Genomic DNA, 21976 nt, shown 5'->3' on the forward strand with positions numbered 1-21976 from the left:
TAACTGATGCCAATGGAGCCAGGATTTCACTCATTATTTACATTTATTGGACTTATTACTCTCAAATAGATTGTAAGTTGCAAAGTTTTCAAATCATTTCATTCACTAATCTTAAAAAAAAAAATTCAACCTACCAAGGCCAATTGGCAAAAACAAAAAACAAATACAACAGCAATCAAACTCTTTATTCCTTATTCATTTTTCCCTTTTCATATCCACCTAGCCACTACAGTCAAGAAAATTAAGCATAAATGATAGATTTGATAGATGTGCCACAGACAATATCTCATCATTTTTGGAACTCCATGTCAGTCTTTCTGGGTAAGTTTCCATATACAAAGTAACACTCAAAAAGTATTTTAATACAACGCTTTCAATAAATATTAAAAATCAGAGAAAGACAAATAAAGAAAATTCACTCTTTCTGTAGTATTCAAGCCAAGTATAACATTGTCACTCAAAGCCTTCAAAAATAATTATCCAGTCTTGTGTGTGTGTGTGTGCTTTCTAAACAACATTTTTTTCATCCTCAGCTAAGGTGGTGGGCTTTCCATGTCACTTTTATGTGGAGTTCTTACTCAGATCTCTAATCTTCAAGTTCCTTCACAGAACGTCATTTTCCTTGCCAATTACGGCATTCAGAATACCCATTCTTTTTAAGGAAGGGATTCAGAACCTTCCAGGATAAGGCCCCTAGTTGTTTCCTTGTGTGCATATGTGCACACGTGCACACACACACACACAAAACTTGCTTTCTTTAAACCTTGTATTATTCTTTGCAAACTAAAAAAGAGGGAGGAAGAAAAGCCTGCTTATATAAAAACAGAGAATTTCTATGCACGTGGAAATATACCCAAATAAGTGCCAGAATCTCACTTCTGTCATCCTGTTGGAATAAAATTAGATTTTCCCAAGTCAGCTAATTAATCAAGCAGGGCTTCTGGAAAGCCATAAAAAGGATTATTTACAAGAATGCCTAGAGGCTGCAGCAAATTTAATAGTGCTCGAGGAATAATTCCATGGCCAGCTATCTCTTAAAACGTAAATTAGCATGAAAAATGCCCATACTGTCTGTTTAAAACCTGTTTTGTACAGGCCCAATGAAGCAAAATTCTTAAACATATGCATAACTTTAACCATATGCCTAAGTCCATCCCATCTCAGCAAAGAAGTTAAGCACGTTCTTGACAGTAATGGAACATTAGTATATGCACAGTGTTAAACACATCATTATGTGCTTTGCTGAACTGAGATCTAAAAGACCAGACTAATTTACCCAGTTCTTTATCATTTAGTTTTCACAATCTCTTTGTCCACATGGCACCAATAACAGGATCCTGCCCTTTGGCAGTGCTTTATATTTGAATATTAGGTATATCAACTGCTCACTATCAACTTATATATCCATGAAGACAGTGGGAAAGATGAGCTTTTCATAGTCAATAGTTTTGATTGACATACAGGACCTAAAGAGTTGACTATAGTTTCAGATATGATATCAAATTGGACAATGGTTTCATTCATGTCTATGATTAGGTGTGGAGTAGTGGTACTAATTTTGCAATTTTACAAACACAGCTTTAGAAATTTAAAACCTTCTCTTTGCCATTCATCTGGCAAGGTCTCTGAGTGATAGTCATGCATCTCTGAGATGATAACTGCATAAGTCAATTTACTAAAGAAATGTGCTCAGCAAAGGAACTGATTTTTACTCTACTTGTGCTCAGAGCCCCTTCACTTGACTCAGTTTTCTTGCAGCTTTGAATTTAGATTTATGTCTCTAGATAAGCTGATATACTTCTTCCAATGCTGGCAAGAATAACCTGCATTTAAGTCTAAAATATATAGAGTTTGGGGCAGATAGTTCCAAAAAAGGATTGAAAGTAGGAGGAAAGCAGAGAGCAATAATAACAGTAATAAATAAATTAGAAGATATGACCTGCTGTTGGGGGGCAGGTGAACATGTGGTAAACCTTAATGGAAAATGACATTCTGTGGGTAATAACATTCATTTAAATTTTAGGTCACCCAAAAAGAATGAAAATGTGCAGGATATTTTTCAGAAATTAAGATAATTGGATTATTTTTCAGGAAAAAAAACACTAAAAGACATTTTTATTTTACATAGTGTTTCTTTACATTCCATATCAATTTAATGTTCAGTAACTTGACTTCATACACCATATGAGCAGATTGTCACCTCAATGGAAGATGCTTAGATATAACAATGATGAATGTCATGTGTCATAAATATAAAGGGAAGGGTAAACCCCTTTGAAATCCCTCCTGGCCAGGGGAAAGCTCCTCTCACCTGTAAAGGGTTAAGAAGCTAAAGGTAACCTCGCTGGCACCTGACCAAAATGACCAATGAGGAGACAAGATACTTTCAAAAGCTGGGAGGAGGGAGAGAAAGAAAGGGTCTCTGTCTGTCTATATGCTTTTTCTGCCAGGGATAGACCAGGAATGAGTCTTAGACTTTTAGTAAGTAATCTAGCTAGGTATGTGTTTGATTATGATTTCTTTAAATGGCTGAGAAAAGAATTGTGCTGAATAGAATAACTATTTCTGTCTGTGTATCTTTTTTGTAACTTAAGGTTTTGCCTAGAGGGGTTCTCTATGTTTTGAATCTAATTACCCTGTAAGGTATCTACCATCCTGATTTTACAGAGGTGATTTCTATTGACTTCTATTTCTGTTAAAAGTCTTCTTGTAAGAAAACTGAATGCTTTTTCATTGTTCTCAGATCCAAGGGTTTGGGTCTGTGGTCACCTATGCAAATTGGTGAGGCTTTTTATCCAACATTTCCCAGGAAAGGGGGGCTGCAAGTGTTGGGAGGATTGTTCATTGTTCTTAAGATCCAAGGGTCTGGGTCTGTAGTCACCTAGGCAAATTGGTGAGGCTTTTTACCAAACCTTGTCCAGGAAGTGGGGTGCAAGGTTTTGGGAAGTATTTTGGGGGGAAAGACGTTTCCAAACAGCTCTTCCCCAGTAACCAGTATTAGTTTGGTGGTGGTAGCGGCCAATCCAAGGACAAAGGGTGGAATATTTTGTACCTTGGGAAAGTTTTGACCTAAGCTGGTAAAGATAAGCTTAGGAGGTTTTTCATGCAGGTCCCCACATCTGTACCCTAGAGTTCAGAGTGGGGGAGGAACCTTGACACCATGTAAGTAAATGAGTCAACAGTGAGATAGAGAGAGAGATAGCATTGAGGGATTTGCCTTTGTAGACTACAGCTGGGCTTGGTCAAAAAGCTCCTTCTTTTCCCCCACAATGATGTCCTAGGAGAATCAGCATCATTGTGTGAATGTTTTGGGCTTTTTTTCTGTTAGGTTATGTAATTAAAAACAGAATACCTAGATAGCTTGTTTTACGTCCTTTTCTCACATCCTTGGACAACTGTCCAAGGGCCTGGATATCAAGCTTCGGAAGATATTTCCTGGAGTAGTTTCTACCTACTTGGCAGACATTAGCAATGTATGAGGGTAGCTCTGGGAATGCTACAAGGTCTAATACATGTGTAGATTGTGGGCTGTCTGAACAGTTCTGTTTATCTTTGACATATTTTGGACTAGGAATACTAGACACAATTTCAACTCTTTGTAAATAAGAACCCTTAGCTTACTTTGTCTATATTATGGTGAGATTTTATGGTTGTTCTATAAACTTGCCTCCAGGGCTATACAGTCTGTACATTCCACCAGGTATCACATTTTTGTTGTGAATTCGTGTTAGCTTGTAGTTATGTGCGTCTTATGTCTCTATTTGCCGTATGAAAAACCCTGCTATTATTTGCATGTTTACATGTTAGTATTGTTCTTCGCCATGCTTACTCCAGCCGAGTGCACTACAATGTAAACACTGAATGGAATTTAATGACAATTAGCTTTGTAAGCAGTGCATGCTGATACAGAGTAAGTTTGAATGAATGTATCTATTACGTATTTTTCAGGGATGAACGCTCTGGTTATAGTTTCCATCGGTTATGACAACCAGAAACATTGGGTTCTGTTGTCCCAGCTACATAGCATTAAACGCTTCCATGTTCACTTGCAGCTCAAAGTGAAGCTCCAGCTTTTTTTCTACCTCAGTGACGTCCTCGTGGTATCAACATCAGACATCTATTAATTCAATAGCTGTTTTTTGTCTTAGGTAAAGTGAGTACTAGTTTGATCATAAGTGTATTGCACCATATTTTGGATGTACATATCAGGCAGGGTGATGGGGAAGGGAGGACTGAGTTGCGAAGAGAATGGCTAAGTGAGTCAAACAACATAGAAGCCAACAAACTGCCAGTAGAAGGAGAGTGAGAAAATTGGAATTCATGGACAGTCCCTTTTACCAGGAGCCAAGAGTTCTTTAATGGTTCTATGTGGAAGGAAAGAATTGGCATATGGTGTGTGCTTGATAGAAAAGCATAAGCTAGTTTGGTTTTTGCTTAATTGAAATGTGCCATTATTTTTATAACTAACAAGACTGTTAATAGCTGGAATAGCAGTAACAACTTTGGAGCCTCTTCTGGTCTCTCCTTCCAGTAAAAGACTTTGATCGATGCTTACTACAGAGGAAGTCTGTTGGGGGCAAAGGACAAAAACGGCACCCATGATGATAAGAGTAATATGGAACAGAGGTCAGATATCTAACAAAAACTGTGCAAACTCCATGTATAACAATACAAGCCTACTGGAAATCTCTATTAACTTATACAGACAACAAAATTACACAGGAAAGACCACATCACCACATTTGACAGCTAAGATTTTCATTACAGATGATTTTATATGATTGCTACATTTCAACTTTTTGCTACAAAAATACCAACCAATTCCATTCTAATCTCCATAGAATTGACAATTAAGCAACTGACTGTCTCACCAAGAGACATGTACCTGCATCTAAATTGAGTCAAGGGATGAACTCTCAGAACAGTCTAGCATTCACAGAAGTGTCTGGAGTATCATCCTTATATTATACAAACCATATCTGAAAGTTAAACTACAGTCCAATAGTAACATTCTTGCTATTTAGCCAGGATTTGAATCCCAGACATTCCAATTTCTAACCTCATCACTGGGTACACTATTGAAGGGCTTAAAGTCATACCTTGGGGATGGGAAAGCTATCACTGCAAAAGTTGAGATTAAACTATAAACATTGTTCTTTCCAATATAGTGCATTTTACTTGATCACAGTTTTTCTGGAGAAGCACAATAATTATAACATTTTTGAGCAACAAATTTCACCCCTGCTACATGATGACAAGCTTGTATAACATTTTTATTATGCTTATGTAATAAAAGCTGGAAATAGATTTCCTTGGTACATATAGCATCAACACTTTATAGGTTCATATTGTAAAATGTCATATCACACTTTTTTTTAGGCAAGATAGATTTCTCTCTGAAACAGGTGGCAATGCAAGATAATGTGATATGCTTGGTCTTTATGTGAAGGTGAATTAGTCATCCTTTTATAGCCAGCTCTCCTACCAGTATATGGAACAGTGATGACAACTTTTGAAAAGTGTTTAAAAGTTCAAAAAACTAAATTAAGTCAAGAAAAAATGTTTTACATATCTTCTAGTGTGATGAAGAATGATATTAAATCATAAGCTACCCTGGTACTTATTTTAAAAGTACTAATGTCTGTGACAATTATATAGTAATTTGATATGCAAAGTGCTAATCATCTATCATAAACAATCATGGTCATTTGAGTGGTAATATATCATAACTATTCAATTATATGCAACACTTTTTTAGGCCAACTTTTTCAGAATTGGATACCTAAAGTTAGGCATCTAGATCTCTATTTAGAAGCTTATATGATCACAACCCTGCACTTAAGCAGGGAGGAGTTTGTCTGGCTGGCCGGGAGAAGAAGGCAATACTTTCTGGCTTGGGGGAGAAGGGAAGACATAGATCTGCTGGAAAAAGCAGTCCGTGTGGTAAATGACTCACCACATAGGAATGTGCGGTTTAAAAGGTCAGTTGGGCTTGGCCCCTCCCTCTTGACTCAGCACAGGCCGGGCAGCACCCATCCTCCCTCCCTAATTAGATCACAAATATGCCGGGCGTTTAGCTATATCTGATGTGGGCATTAAGCTAGCCGCCCCACTAAGGGGGGCTGGGAAGGAATTTTTCCCTTACCAGCATATTGGCCAGGTGCAGTGGGGGGTTTTTCGCCTTCCTCACAGCAGGTTCAGGTAGGCTCGGTTCATGCATAGCATGACAGGCGGTAAGCCATATGTCACAACTTTTTATTTAAGTGTATAGCGGATGTTTCAGTGCAGGTACTCCATAAATTAAGGCACAAAAGAATGAAAAAATGGCTTGGAAAAGGAATTAAGGAGAGGTGCTTGGTAATTGAGCAAGCCGTGGGCAGTTGGGGATTCCTATGACTGGTACAGCAGGGAGCCAACCCCACATCATTATAGTCCACCTTAACCCCCTCCTGCGCGGGGGCATGGTCAGTAAGTTCCCAGCAAGGGAATTGCTGGAGGGACCTGGACGAAAAGGGCAAGGGCGGGGAGCTAGTGAGAGCCGCCCCCCGGAGCTGACTGGAAGTGATAAGGTCCTGGCAAGGGAATTGCTGGAAGAACATAGATAAATAGATAAATTCCACCCCTGGAATTGGTACGGTCCCGGCAGTAAATCTGCAGGAGGAACATAAATTTTGCACCTGCATTGTACACATTTTTATCAGCTGGGTTAGTCCCAGACATCTGTCAATAATAAAGTTGTGGCCTGATTAAACCCACATCTAATGTCTCCTGTCATTCTTTCGGCATAGCCAGACAAATGTGTCCTGACTGCAGTTTTGAACCACTGTGTGTGCATTTTTGTTAGGACCAGGTCTGTGGCTGTGACTAAAGTCCCTTAGTATATGAAGGCTGAAAGCTTTTAAATTTTCACATATGTTTTCTGTATTTCCTGTCTAATTATTGTTGATTATCAAGATACTTTTGGGAGAGAAAAACATCTCTTTTCCAATCAACCTCCTTCTACTGGCTGGTTCATTAATGACTAGTACAACAATGAATGTAACTGTAATTATAGTGTCAATAATTCTGATGTCACAAACACAAAAATTTGTCATCAGTGACTGAATCAAGAACAAGGGGCAGGTTGACTAGAAAATATAAACCTTCTTGTATAATTAAGCAACACACTTGGAATTTATTCAGAAACAACATTATCTTAAATGTTTTGTTGGTTAAGGTTAAATTCCCCTCTGAAGAGGATCCCAATAAGGCCATTTGAACACTGAGCTTTCATTCAAGCCTTTAGCTAGAGGGGTTTTGCCCTTTGTACTGGATAGTATTTCATCATCAGTGTATGAAGTCCTAATATCAAATTTGTGGATCTTTTTTCGGTGTTAAATTTAATAGGTTTCCTATATTACATAGACACTGAGGTTATAGCACCAATGTTGCTGTGTCTGTTCTTGTTTCTCAACCAAGTCCTGTTTTGCATACTATAATCGGTATTGACTTAGGTCCTGCCCACATGATATGACTTCTGACTAATGTTATAACCAGTTGGAGGCACAGACATCATAACTGGCTATGAATAACACAGTTCAAGTTATGTCCTAAGTCCAGAAATCTTTTACAGGATTAGGATCCTAGAAACAACAATGCTAAAAGATACACCTATTACAAACTCCCATGAAGGATCATCTTTGGTTAAATTTTAATAAAAACAAAAGTCCAAAAACAAAATAAAAACAAACCAAATAAAACCCTCTCAAAAATAAAATCAAACAAATGAAACGTATGTCATTCAATATTACAAAATGTTGAGACAAAGTTAAGATTCCTAACCTAACAGAGGTCAGGAGAGTCAAAGTTCTGTACTCTGACTTGACATAACATATGTGCTATAATCACAAGGCACAGCTAAATGATGTAAATCAGAGGGTCACAGTTTTAACATAGAATTTACTGGCTTTTAGCAACTTTCACAAACATCCAGTGTTATTTTTACAATATTTCAGAAGTAATAATACAAATACTGATTGATGGCTATATGTTTCACTACTTTTTGGTGATTGTCAAGATCTCAGCACTAAGGCGTTAATGTAAAAATAGTGTGTTATCCCTATACTTTTATGGAACGGGGGTTCCCCTTCATTTTTGAGATGGCATCAGTAACTCAGTTTACTGCACTGTACATAACTTATAGGAGTTCCTAACATACTGAACTAGTGTCATATATCAAGGACTCTTTGGTCAGCACAGTAATATAAACTAACCTTCAGTTATTAACATAAGTTTCTTATTCACTTGATATTTCAAATGGGTCATTCAACTGATAACATCTCATGTTTTTCCCTGCTTAATCTTTGCTTTTGATAAACAAACTATCCATACATACCAAAATGCCCAGGTAGATTTTGCATCATTTATATTTCTTCCTTGCAAATTTTGCAAGCAAAGAACATTCTTCTGTGAATTTCTGTTATTACAATTAAACCACATATTACAAAATAGCTACAGAATCCAGTTTTCTTGTTAATCAATGGCATTATTTGTCTCTGCTTCTGAATTGTTTTTTAAATTATCACTAATTAAGATTTTAGATTTCTGCTTACATTTTATCTTTAACATTTCTGTGTTCATCCATATCATATTTTTTTTATAAAATGTAAGCTATGTTCATAGGTAGTACTGTTTAAACATAAGACTACACTGGAGGATGAAGACAAAATGAATGAAGCCCTTAGTGACGGGATTTCCTTAAAGTTAACTGCTTGAGTTCATTCATTTCTATTCACTGTAAAACGTAATGCAGCTTTCCTCAGCTACTGGAAACTTTAGAATCCTGGATGTAGTTAATTTACAGTAAATCAAGTCCTATAATGAGGAACGACTAAAAGAGGGGAAAGCCGCATTTGTTCCAGAACAATACAATTATATAGAGGTCAAAGTTATTTAAAAAACAAAGAAAGGTTACCTACCAGTTCAACTCGTCCAAAACCTCCAACTCCAAGAGTGTCAATGATGTTGAAATCAGACAGTTTCAGGTTGGCGAAGAAGGCAGCTTCGGCTTCATATCTGGATTTTTTTATGTGAAAAAATGGAAATTTCTTAGAGGTGCAAACCTGGGTATTGCGTAAGATTGTACCTGAATGGCATGAGTGTGGAACAGGATTTACCTGTTTAACTTCCATCTTGTCTCAAAGTCTGTGTTTGTTCACACTCATAGTTTTGTTGGTCCCAATTGTAAAGTATAACATGTATTTGCACTTTCCCCCCAAAGTAGGAAAATCAAAGTTCCTACTGCATGTCTATAAAACAATTTTTTTGTTCTGTAATTCAATTCCAGTTATCAGTTGAATGCTACATTTTGACACTTCCTATTAATCTTCTGCTGTGGACTGTTTTGCTTTTTAGTATTTTTGGAAGATAAAGTCTCTCATATGAGTTTCCCTTATCCACAGGCTGGCAGTAGTTTCTATAAATGTTTATTGAAAGTAGCAAGATCATTAAGGTCCCTGGAGAACAATCACAGCCAAGTTACATGAAATTAGATCCAATAAGCTGAGGGCTGGTGTGCAAATGTCTGAAATGAATGACTTCAGACACATATTAACATTCCTAAAAATGCATCTTCACTTCTTTTACATTTATAAGCCTACTTGGAGCAGAAATTCCCAACTAGTATCCCACAGACCTGAAGCTCTCTCTTTAGCCTGTGTACAAGTGGCTTGCAATAAAAGTTCACAAAGCACTAACTATGCAAGCATTCAAATCTGACACATGCAAGCCTGCCAAAATAAGCTTCCCACAAATATACTTGTGAATATGAATCCCTTAAAATATCTCCTTGCTGAGGATTATGGTATTTTTAGAAGGCTCAGAAGGCAGATGGATGAACAGGAGCCACCCACTTAATAAACTTTGGACAAGGAGGCATTCAGCTGCCAAAAAAAGTCCCCGGTGCATGTGCATAGTCAAATACAACCTTTGACCTTCAGGAACACAGAATTGTATGTGAAAGTAATGTTGACAGGATTATGAACACAAGCATGCAGGGTAGGAATTGTTTAGTGAGTTTTCCAATATATAATATTTAATTTTATGCCAATATTTTGCATTTAGAGGATCCAAATAGCCTACAAACTGCTATTTCACGATAACATAACAAGCAAGCATGGCTCACTACAGATAAGGTTTTAATATTTTCTCATAATAATACAATCATGATAAAATGTTATAGATGATCATATACACCTATCCATCCACCTATCTTTTTAATGTAGCTTATCTATCTATCTAAACTGTTAGGGCTGTCACTGAATAATCTAATTTAATTCGATAATGGAATGTAACTAATTTACTCCCACTTTATTCCCCTCAAACCAACATTCTTTATTCTTTTTAAAAGTGAAAGGCCATTGTGAGGGCAGGGAAAGCAGCAGTTGACCTGTTCCAAGGTAACAAAGGAGCAGAACAAAAAGGGATAGGGGATGGGGGCAGGGAAGGAGCTTGGAGTGGCCAAATATAACAAAGACCAAATTAAAATGTAATATAAGGCAATCCTATCTTGTAGTTTCTGATGACAAAATAGTTGAGTTCTGCTTTATTATTTATAATGTTGTCAGATTCTCTCAATAACCTTGAGCCTATGGCCAGAGCAGTCTGACTGCATCTGATATTGAAAGCTAATCAGTGCTGAGCCTATTTAGTACTTGGAATAACCTTGCATGACATGGCTGCTTACTGATCATTTTATACTAGCCATGATGTGCATATTAAACTGGCAACATAAAAACTAAGTGTTGTCGGTAAATAAAAGGTCTACTTATAAATCTCCTTATTTCTAAATAACAAAGAACAAATTATATTAGCAGTTGCAATCCAGTCAGGAAAGATGTTACTTCAGTCTGGCTGCCTGGACCGATTTAAAGTATAAATATATACAGTTTGTGACTTCTGATATTTTAGCCCTTTTGGCTGATTTGCTACATTTAATAGTTTCTAGGGTTTAGATGTAATGGTAGGGCTGAGATCCTGTCAAGGATTTGCACCCCAGTGTTGAACCAACTGATGGAATGCTTCCCATTTCCAAGTCACAAAGCACCACATTAGCCATCCTGATTCTGGCCTGTACCTGTGGAAACTCATTTTGTAATGGTGTGGCGGGAAGGAGCAAGACAATGTGGTGACTGGGTTTATCAAATGAGGAGTTTTATATGCACTAAACCAAGTCATTTATTCCACAACATAGCACATGTGATATGCACTTGGGGAGTGCCATCCTGGCCAACCCATGATGTCAGGGAGGCATAGGATCCGGCAGTCCAGTCCTGGGAAACTTGATTGGATTTCCCCAATGCTGAGGAAGCAGGGGATCTGACATGCTAAGTGCATGTTTTCAAATGTTGTTAAGGCCTCCATGATCAGTTTTTACATAGGAAAGACATGGAATAAATTGTTTTCATTTCTATAATGCCTTTTATGCTGAAAGACTGCAGAGTGCTGCATAAATTATGTACAGTTCATACAATTCCACTTGAGAGGAGAAAGCCTGCCCCAACATCCCAAAATAGAGTACAGAAGAACAGGTGCTCTTTCTGATTCATGGGTATTCCACGAACCCTCTTTGAAACCCCCAGTACAAAAGAGCATTTTGCAGCGAGCATATATTCTTCATCTTTCTGTGTAGAGTCACAAAAATTGATGCTCTACTGACAGCTTTTAAATTGGGTTTTCTGTCTTAATAAAAAAAGTTAATTAAAAGAAAACATTTTTAAGCTTCTACAATGCACTATTTATTTTTTCTTCTGTTTGGCTAATTTTTTCTGGTAGATAGGCTGGTCTTCGGTCAGTTCAATGAAGACTGCAGAGCAAATTTTGTACAGTGTCCCAGATACTTTGTCATGGGCATTATAGAAAAGAAAGAAATGAATTATATATATTCTGAAACAAAAATATATGTAAAAGAAAGCGTACAGACCAGACAACAATCCTATTTTGTCTAAAAATGATAATTACACCCTAATTCTGTTTCATTCCTAAAAGTAAAGGTCAAACTCTAATCCCATTCAACCTCCTATAAAAGTAGGAGACTCACATCCTATCCTCATCTTAAGGAAAATTATTTAGGGCCAAATTCTGCCCTTATATATGTGCATGTAAATCCTTGAAAAAATTGAAGTCAGTCTGGAGTAACTTCACTGAAGTCAGTTACTTTCGATTTCCTGGGTGTCAATTAAAAGATTGGCCCACAGGCCATGGAAAGCTTTCTGTACATATCTAAGGAGAAAATTTAGCCCCTACCTCTAAGAGTCAAAGATTTGGATTGGGTTTTAGCTGTAGAGCTAACTTTAACAGGTGTCATATAACTTAACACTGGGAAAACCTAGCAGTAAATCTATAATATAATTTAAAGAAAAATATCAGAGTGAGAACATGCCTGTTCATGCCATAAATTAGGAATCAACCCTTTATCCTAGTTACCCTTAAAAGGATATGACTTCAAGCTACTTTCTTCTTATCCATTAATTTGATTGTGTGCTGCTTTCTAAACCAAAAACTGAGAGATACTGGAGTGTGCAGTCTCTCAGAATCAGTTTCAGTCACACTACTAATGACAGACAATGGGCAAATACAGTACGTTCAAACCATTCTGTCTACAACATTGAAATAAGAATTCTCAATTTCATGTAAAAGAGAAGCTGTATCTTATAATTTTACCAACTACGCGTTACATGAGTTATTCTATAGTGAATTTGCTTAATTCCAAAAATATTCTCCAAAGTGCATTTAGTCATAAAGGAATAGGAGGGCAGTTCAATGAAATACAGATACACGTGAAAGTTAAATAATGTATATACACAGGCATGTCTTGTTTTGGGCAGTTCAAAGAAGCAGCTGCTGCCAGAGACATTCAGGTCCTTGGGAACCCACCCCAGCAGGGACAGGATGAAATGCTAGTGGGATGTTTATTACTCATGCTCTAGTGATAACTGGGGTGTTGTACAATCTGAAATAACTTGAATCCCCTTGGAAAAATATACACACAAGTTCTGGTCCTATTTCTTAATGATTTCCATGACAGAGATTCTAAAACCTTTCTCCAGCTGGCATGGCAGAAGTGTTTGAGGTAGGTTAGGGGAGAAGGTTATATACTAGATATCTGGCCTCATAAATTGGGTCTCCAGGTTTGTTTGAACTAGCCATGATCCTTTTTGACCTCTGGAAGGGTTGGTGACAGCCATAAAAATAATATTTAGTTATATAATTTAATTAAGTAATTAATGTATAGAGGTAAAATGAGCAGCCACAGAGAGGTTCTGAAGTGTGGTTCAGTATGCAAAGGTCCAAATACTTCTCTGGACCATATTCAAATGCTCAGAAATTCTTGGATCTGGATAGCAGCTCAGTGAATTTGAAAGAAATTGGCTATACTGAGATTTCTGGTACTTCTTTCCTTACTTGGGTGAAGAAATATTTCAAGAACAACCTTTCTCAAGATATTTATACATTTCCACTTGTGGTCCTAGAACCACCAGGCCGAGGGCCAGGAAAATGACAAGTGAGAATACAAAGGAAAAAAGGTGGATTGAACTTTTTCAAACAAAAAAAAGTTGATGTGTCAAATGTGTAAGGGGGAGTTAGTTTATTCTTAGCGAACATGGATTCTCACCGAAGTATTCAGCTGATAGGAGGAAAAAAACCAAACATGCCTTATAACCCAAGTTATCCATGCAAAGCAACCAAACTTCTTTAAGCTGCTTTCAAGAATTTAGGCAGCGATTTTCAGAGGAGATGAAGGGAGTTAGGCAATCAACACCTACTGAATTCCAATGGGAACTGTCTGCCTAACTCCTTCAAGATCTTTTTTTCCTTAGATAAAGAAATACCTCACTCTTTTAATGGGAGAGATTCCCCTTGTTTTAGCAAACATTTAGGTGTCTAATCTCCTTGCCTTGGATGTTTAATGTCCATTTATGTTAGAAATGGACAGAAAAGGAGGTATTCAGATCCAAATAAAACATAAGCTATAGTTCAGTTTTGACGGTGACAAAATCTCATGAGCTGTTCTACTAAAATTTTTGGCAAATCTGCATAGAAGCAATTTTGCCACCTTATTTTTCTGAAATCTCATGAAAATGGTTATCCTTTTGATATCTCAGAAAACAAAACAAATACTAGAAATCAGGCTTCTTTTGGTTCTTGTTTTGGCAGGTTTTGGTCTGGGGGCTTGTTAGGGTGACCAGATGACAAGAACAAAATATTGGGACATATGGGGGGGGGGGGTGGGAAGCCACAGGCTCACCCCCCACACCAGGGCTGGCTCTAGGTTTTTTGCCGCCCTAAGCCAAAAAAAAAAAAAAGCCAGAGTGCCGCCGAAGCAAAATATCAGGACAAATGGCGTCCCGACCATACACCAGTCGGGACGCGGGACAAACAACTAAATATCGGGACGTCTGATCACCCTAGGGCTTGTATCCAAACCACCTCCTTCTCAAAATTCAAAGAGTTCCAATCAGTGTCCTGATTTTATACCATATTTAGTATTAACTGAAGTTATATATTAAAAAAAAAATTTTTAAGAGGCCCCAACCTGTTGCTGGTCACTGTGCAGAAATCCCATTGCACAGAATTTCCCATTAGTTTCAAACAGCAGTCACTGAATCAAGCTTTAGTATTTGTATAACACATGTTATGCTGGGAGGTTGTGGTGAGGAAAGCTTTTGGCCATTTGCATAGTATATTGGAATGTCCACTTTCCAACTATTTAACAAACAGATTGCTGCATAAAACTACAAAGAATTACTTTGAAATAAATTTTAAATAGGGCTTGAAATGTATCAAGAATCACCACAATCTTAATCACTCAGGCACTCAAAAAAGAATGAGAAAATGACACAAGAACAGAAATTTGTAATTACCCTATTATTTAGTTTTACTGAGCTAGCTAATAAATGAACTTAATGTGTTGGGAAACATTAGACATCTGTTACTAAGCAGTCATCTCCAATACAAAACTTGGCTTAATTCTATGTACACTGCCAACTAGATGTAAATTGTAACCAATTGGGAGCCAACAATAAACTCACTGAAACTAATAAAATGACTTTAAAGAAAAAAGAATTTCTGTGTCTTTTTCAATGATATCCGTTTATTCAATGGCTAATTTCTTGGGTTTTACATTCCATTTTATTGGCCAGCTGAATTGTTTCCATATTGTAGCTATTTTGCCATACTCAGCGCAATTTTGCAGAAGAGATTTTTGGACTCTTTGTAGAATGTTAGATAAACTAGCTTTCTAGCATCTGGACGACTCTGTTCAAGTCTCGCCTACAGTAGGCCACATATGTTGTGTAATATGTAATAAGCTTTATAATCTCAACCTATTTAATTGGCACAGGACAATGCAGCAAAAGCAAATCTTATTTCCAAACAATGAATATTGCTTGCTCAGTAAGAATCTGCAATAAATTGGATCCGGAGTGGGCACATTTGTAGGACTAGTGCAGAAGGCTGCACAGTGCTAACTAGTACTTGTTCTAGCTCCAGGAATCAACCTGTATTTTAATCAAAAAAACATTCAATAACACAATCTAAATTAAAAAAATATTCGTCGTCTAAATCCCTTCTTCCCAATAGTCAAAAAGAATATTTTAGTTCTCTGTGAGCACTCTGCTTAAAGAATGTAATTTAAATAATCTATGAAGAAGTCAAACAAAGTGTCTTTATTCTATGCATTGTGACCTTAACTATCTCAATTTCAATATCATTGAACTGACCTTTATTTTGTTGTGGTTTATCATTGCCTACTGATTTTCTTGTGCTTCAAACAAAAGCTTTGTAAAGTGGCATACTTGCCATCTTTGATATTCGTTTTCTGCCACTGGAATACTTATATATGTGTTGTGCAGAATTAGACGTACACTAGTGGGATGTGTTTGGTCTAAACGGGAACTGATGCAAAATCATTATGATTTGTTTCAGAAAGCACGTTACACCTAATCTCCTCCCTGGGTGAAATCTTGGCCTCACTGAAATTAATAGCAAAACTTTTATTGACTTAATTGAGGTCAGGATTTCATCCCTATAGAATCTTGTGTTTGTGTTACACAGAGAGCAGAAGGAAAGCCATTGCAACTTAGGGTCATCTCTAAGGCCTCAAGATACTTTAACATATGTAGCTGTAAATATGTGAATGGATTCCATTGAATACATTAGGATTTATGTGCTTAAACTTACACAGGTGCTTATGTAGCTGGGGATATTTTGTAATATGACAAGAACTTCTAAAATTGGTGGGTTTGATTATATTAAATAACACAGGCAATCAACCGCTGCACCAGAACAGTTTTAGGAGGAACTGTTACCCTGAACTGTGTATTGAAAATTTGTGAGCAAGCAACAGATTCTTCAGTGATGGTAATGAATCTGCTTTTTAGGATAAGCAAATTGAAGGTGATAAGATGGTTTAAATTACTGAAAGAATGAATTTCACCTAATGAAACTGCAACTTTGAACACTTAAGAACAAAGTTTATGAAAAATAATTGATCATTTCGATAATAAAGTATTTTTCTCACTTCTCTTCTCTATAATCTAGTATATTCACACTGTACCTTGTAAAATATACAAACTGCTGCCCTCCCATGGCTTCTGATGGCTATACAGATAACTTTCTACCCCAGTTCTAGGTACATTTTCTGGATTAGATTTGTGTACACCAGTTGGTAAATAGAAGTGCAATTCTAGGCACTGGTGGATTAAATTCAAGCAAAGAGTATTCATATTTGTTAGTAATGTAAACAAGAGGTAAATGGTATTATTGTTTCCATTCCCACTGTATTATTGACTGTCCAATTTTTTGTAATGTAGATTAGGATATTTATTTAAAGGTCAAATTTGAAATATTTTATTTCTACTATATGTGATTTACCCTTGGAGAATATGGAATTTATGAACGAACACATGGGCAAAAGCAAAAAATAAACTTCTCATGTCAGTTTTGCATGAGATCCTTACCTTCAACTATGCCCTGTTTGTGTGGGGCACAGACGATAAATCAACTTGCACACTTTAGCCACATTCAGGCAACAGAGAGAAGTACGGAAGATGGACAGAATATATTACAAGCAGCATGATCCAGAGCCTGGAAATGCCTGTAAGCAGATTCTTGAGAGGCATTTTGTGTTTCTTTATAAGGCTGAACAGCTGCAGAGGTGTTGTCAGTCATCCTCTCAGAGCTCCCACCCTATGTGTGGGCACCAGTGATCTTCTATCGTATGCTCAGTGTGTTGGTCATCTTCAATATTACACACAGCTGGTGGAGATGTCCCTTAATGGACCATTGTAGTACAAAGAATTATGAAGATGATATTACTCTTTCAGGATTCAATCCTGCAAGGTGCTGAGCATCCCCAGCTCCCACTGGCTTCAATGGAAGCTGAAGGACCTCAGCACCTCCCAGGATTGACCCCCAAGTTATCATTAGGTGCAGTGATGGCTGAGATGTCCAAGTCTGAGTACAAGAGGCAACAGCAGTAGACTGAATTTTCCTGAGTGGAAAAAAACACTTGTATAGGTAATGCCTATGTTTTGTATCTCCTACCTCCAGGTACCCGTTAACTGATTTTTAGATGCTCTTTCATGGCACAAAAATGCCCTTTCATACAGACCCTTTTTGAATGAACACTGCCATTGGTAAGATAAAAATGTCAAGAAAGAGGCCTTTTTTTCAATTATTTTACTGACAAATATATAGTAGTTATATAGTAGTACAGAAAACTGTATTCATTTTTATGGCCCATCAAATCATACTAGTAATGTCCCATTACATCAGATTAGTTTATTAGTTCATTTATTAATACAGTATCACAAAATCATATTGGGACTTCTCCATTTATAGGAAAAGACAAAATGATTCGAAAAAGACACTGCACTGTTAGATAAAAATAATGACACAACAAGACTTTGACATCCTCTTATTGCAGGATTGTCATTTTTGTCCTCTACAGCTCACCAGAAGGGGCTGGCCTGTTATTGCTATGATTCTGAACAGGACCTTTTGCCCTTTCCACATGTATATGGAACAGGAGGCATTCTAGTATGTCCATACAGTCCATTTTCTGCACTTATTTGCTGTCCTCATGGTAGACCATATCTACAGGGGACAGACATAATCAACACTTGGAATAAAAACAGATCTTTACTCATTTAAACAGTAACAGACAGGTATTTGCTGCACTCCCCCTAAGAGCACCAAAGAGTAACAAGGACGAAACCATCACATTAATCTTTCACCCTAATCTTACTTTTTCATAAATATTAAAAGAAAGGGAGAAAGAAATATATATTAGCAGGAAAAATATTCTAAAAGAAGAGTGTAATAAAACCTTTCTTTAGTTCAGGTCTCCTTCTTCCAGACCAAGATCCTTCTGAGGTCAGCAGTGCAGTGGCTTTAATTCCTGGTTTAGCTGCTACCACTTCATTTTACCCTTTTTACTTTCTACTGAAAATCCAAATCAGAGAGATTATATTTGGATTTTTAAAAGCAATGAATAGTGAGCTTGTTGTGCTCGTGGCAACTATGCAATTGAAAGTTACAGCTTCACAGACAATTGCATTAAAAAGAAAGGTTTTCTTTCTTTTCAAGCTAATGTTGCTAAAGCTATGCATTTTGGATTAACCTACCACCACTTTAATTTACAGTGTACTTGCCTTTAATGAATTCCAAATCAGGAGAAATAGCATACCTCCTAGTTTAGATTTTCTAACAGAAAGTGAATTGAGTTGCAGCTAAAAGAGACATTAAAGCTATGGCATCACTAACTTCCTCTGGAAGGGGAAGGAGATCTGAAATTAAAAACATAAAGTTAAAACTAACAGAGAAGTGATTTTTCACTAGAAAAATATTTTTATTTATTTTCAAACTACATTACTTAAGAAATAGAATTATTAAGTAATATGCATGTAGTATCTAAGTTCACAACTGGTTCATAATAATTTTAATGTTTTTGAACTATTTTAATACTCAGACAAATAAGTCCGAATTCAAGGACACTGCAGAGTAGGTATTGTAATGGGTCCAGTTTTACACAGAACTGCCATTGAATGCACTCAGATTTATCTTAGATACAATAAATGAGAATGCTCTTCTCCTATTATACATGTGCAAAGTCATATCTTATTTCCAAGCTGATACAGTTGTATTTCTAAATGAAAAAAATAAATAAAATAATAGCAGCTACTTAGTAAAAGGATTATGCCTAAAGGTACTTTACACATGTTATGACTAGAAGTTAGTAGGATTATATCAAGAGCACTTTCCTTCTCTGGATAAATAATGTGTGGAGAGTACTTGATCAGCCTTAATTGAAAAACAAACCTGATAACCCTGCAAATAAAGTGAGAAAGATTGCCAGAAATGGCTCATCTCATGCTATGGTTTGCTAAGTTGATAACCTGCTCTCTTCTGAAGTGAAAAAATACATTATTCTTTTCAAAAAGTGTCACTGTTTTTGCTTTTGTCTGAGTCCAAATTCAACCTGTTGGCAGGAAAAAATGTGTATTATGCCTCCGAAACTTCTCATTGCAACAAGATGTGTTTAGGTGGCTCACACATTGTTTACTGCCATCTTACAAAATTCTATCTGCCCATTTGTCAGGAATAAATAATTTTTTTAATGGGAGAGTAACATGTTTTTTCATTATCATCCTAACTGTAAAGTTTGGGAAGTAGATTTTGTATCTGACCAATTTGCATGACAATTTTGCAATTAGATTAAAAAACTACTGAGCAATTCACTGGGTCAGTCTTATTGTAAGGACAGACAAAGAAAATCCAAAGCAAATCTTTGGTCACAGTATTAATGAGTTTACTTGCAGTCCTCAAATAAAATTGGTAACTTCCTTAAAATGTTAAATTGTACATTTGATATGCCTGAGAACAACAGAAATTTTAATGTAATCAGCTCAGACACCAAATATATTTGATGTAAGAAAATTCTTAACATGAAACAGAATTAAAGCTCTACTCTAGGCTCAGATTTATTGTGCCAACTGAACAAGAGTTCACAAAAGATATTTCACACCAATTCCTCCAGCTTTTATAAATTCTATAGCTATTCGTATGGAATGCTATTGACAGAGGATGGGATTTTCAAAATGCCTTAAGGGAGTTAGGCATCCAATTTCTATTGAAAACCAATGGGAACTTGATGCCTAACTCCCTTAGGTGCTTTTAAAAATGCCACCCAGAAATAGTTATATCATGTACTTACAGTATTCAATGCCGAATTCTGCCCTGCTACTCACATAGGCTGAAAAGCCCACCTTCTTTCTTGGGCATTTGGTGGAGATGGATTGCTGGGATGGAGAGGTAGTGGGACTGCTGATAGGTGTTGATGTTAAGAAGGGTAGGTTTTATTTCCCCTTGGGCAGTTCATTGAACCTACTGAGATGACTTAACATGGGGAATCATCTCTGCACTGATGCTGAGTCCAGTGAAGAGCTGAAGGGGAGGGTATCAGTCCCTGATCTAAGGACTGCCAAGGCCAATTTAGTCCAAGACAAAGTCCTGACTAATCTAATTGCCTTCTATGACGAGATAACTGGTTCTGTGGATGAAGAGAAAGCAGTCAACGTGTTGTTCCTTGACTTTATCAAAGCTTTTGACACAGTCTCCCACAGTATTCTTGCCAGCAAGTTAAAGAAGTATGGGCTGGATGAATGGACTATAAGGTGGATAGAAAGCTGGCTAGATTGTCGGGCTCAACAGGTAGTGATCAATGGCTCCATGTCTAGTTGGCAGCCGATATCAAGTGGAGTGCCCCAAGGGTTGGTCCTGGGGCCCGTTTTGTTCAATATATTCATAAATGATCTGGAGGATGGTGTGGATTGCACCCTCAGCAAGTTTGCAGATGACACTAAACTGGGAGGAGAGGTAGATACGCTGGAGGGTAGGGACAGGATACAGAGGGACCTAGACAAATTGGAGGATTGGGCCAAAAGAAATCTGATGAGGTTCAACAAGGACAAGTGCAGAGTCCTGCACTTAGGACGGAAGAATCCAATGCACCGCTACACACTAGGGACCGAATGGCTAGGCAGCAGTTCTGCAGAAAAGGACCTAGGGGTTACAGTGGACGAGAAGCTGGATATGAGTCAGCAGTGTGCCCTTGTTGCCAAGAAGGCCAATAGCATTTTGGGATGTATAAGTAGGGGCATTGCCAGCAGATCGAGGGACGTGATCATTCCCCTCTATTCGACACTGGTGAGGCCTCATCTGGAGTACTGTGTCCAGTTTTGGGCCTCACACTACAAGAAGGATGTGGAAAAATTGGAAAGAGTCCAGCGGAGGGCAACAAAAATGATTAGGGGACTGGAACACATGAGTTATGAGGAGAGGCTGAGGGAACTGGGGATGTTTAGTCTACAGAAGAGAAGAATGAGGCGGGATTTGATAGCTGCTTTCAACTACCTGAAAGGGGGTTCCAAAGAGGATGGCTTTAGACTGTTCTCAGTGGTAGCAGATGACAGAACAAGGAGTAATGGTCTCAAGTTGCAGTGGGGGAGATTTAGGTTGGATAATAGGAAAAACTTTTTCACTAGGAGGGTGGTGAAACACTGGAATGTGTTATCTAGGGAGGTGGTGGAATCTCCTTCCTTAGAAGTTTTTAAGGTCAGGCTTGACAAAGCCCTGTCTGGGATGATTTAATTGGGGATCGGTCCTGCTTTGAGCAGGGATTTGGACTAGATGACCTCCTGAGGTCCCTTTCAACCCTGATATTCTATGATTCTATGAAATGTTAGGGCAGACTCAAGGGCTGTGTCCTGGCTATAACCAAACCCATGGGTACCACTGGAAATAGCCTGTGCTTAGAATAAACTCAAGGGTCCTGTATGATGTGGTGTAGAGCTGACTATGCTGATCATTTGGGGAAACCCTTACACCAGGGATATTTTCCAAGGGGCAGTGAGCATACAGTGGCATTGTTGAGCTT

General features: G+C 37.5%; 1 protein-coding gene across 3 annotated transcripts in view; it reads right to left on the reverse strand.

Annotated features, from left to right (window-relative positions):
- The window catches only part of PRKG1 (protein kinase cGMP-dependent 1), a 901242-nt gene that overhangs the window by 38953 nt on the left and 840313 nt on the right, over positions 1 to 21976 (reverse strand). For all 3 annotated transcript variants that reach the window (XM_073353692.1, XM_073353693.1, XM_073353691.1), the window contains one exon: positions 8958 to 9054. In XM_073353692.1, coding sequence (XP_073209793.1) covers positions 8958 to 9054 — 97 coding nt within the window. The remainder of the gene's footprint in view (positions 1 to 8957; positions 9055 to 21976) is intronic.

This window comes from Lepidochelys kempii, chromosome 7, assembly GCF_965140265.1.
Source record: "Lepidochelys kempii isolate rLepKem1 chromosome 7, rLepKem1.hap2, whole genome shotgun sequence".
Classification (NCBI taxonomy): domain Eukaryota; kingdom Metazoa; phylum Chordata; order Testudines; family Cheloniidae; genus Lepidochelys; species Lepidochelys kempii.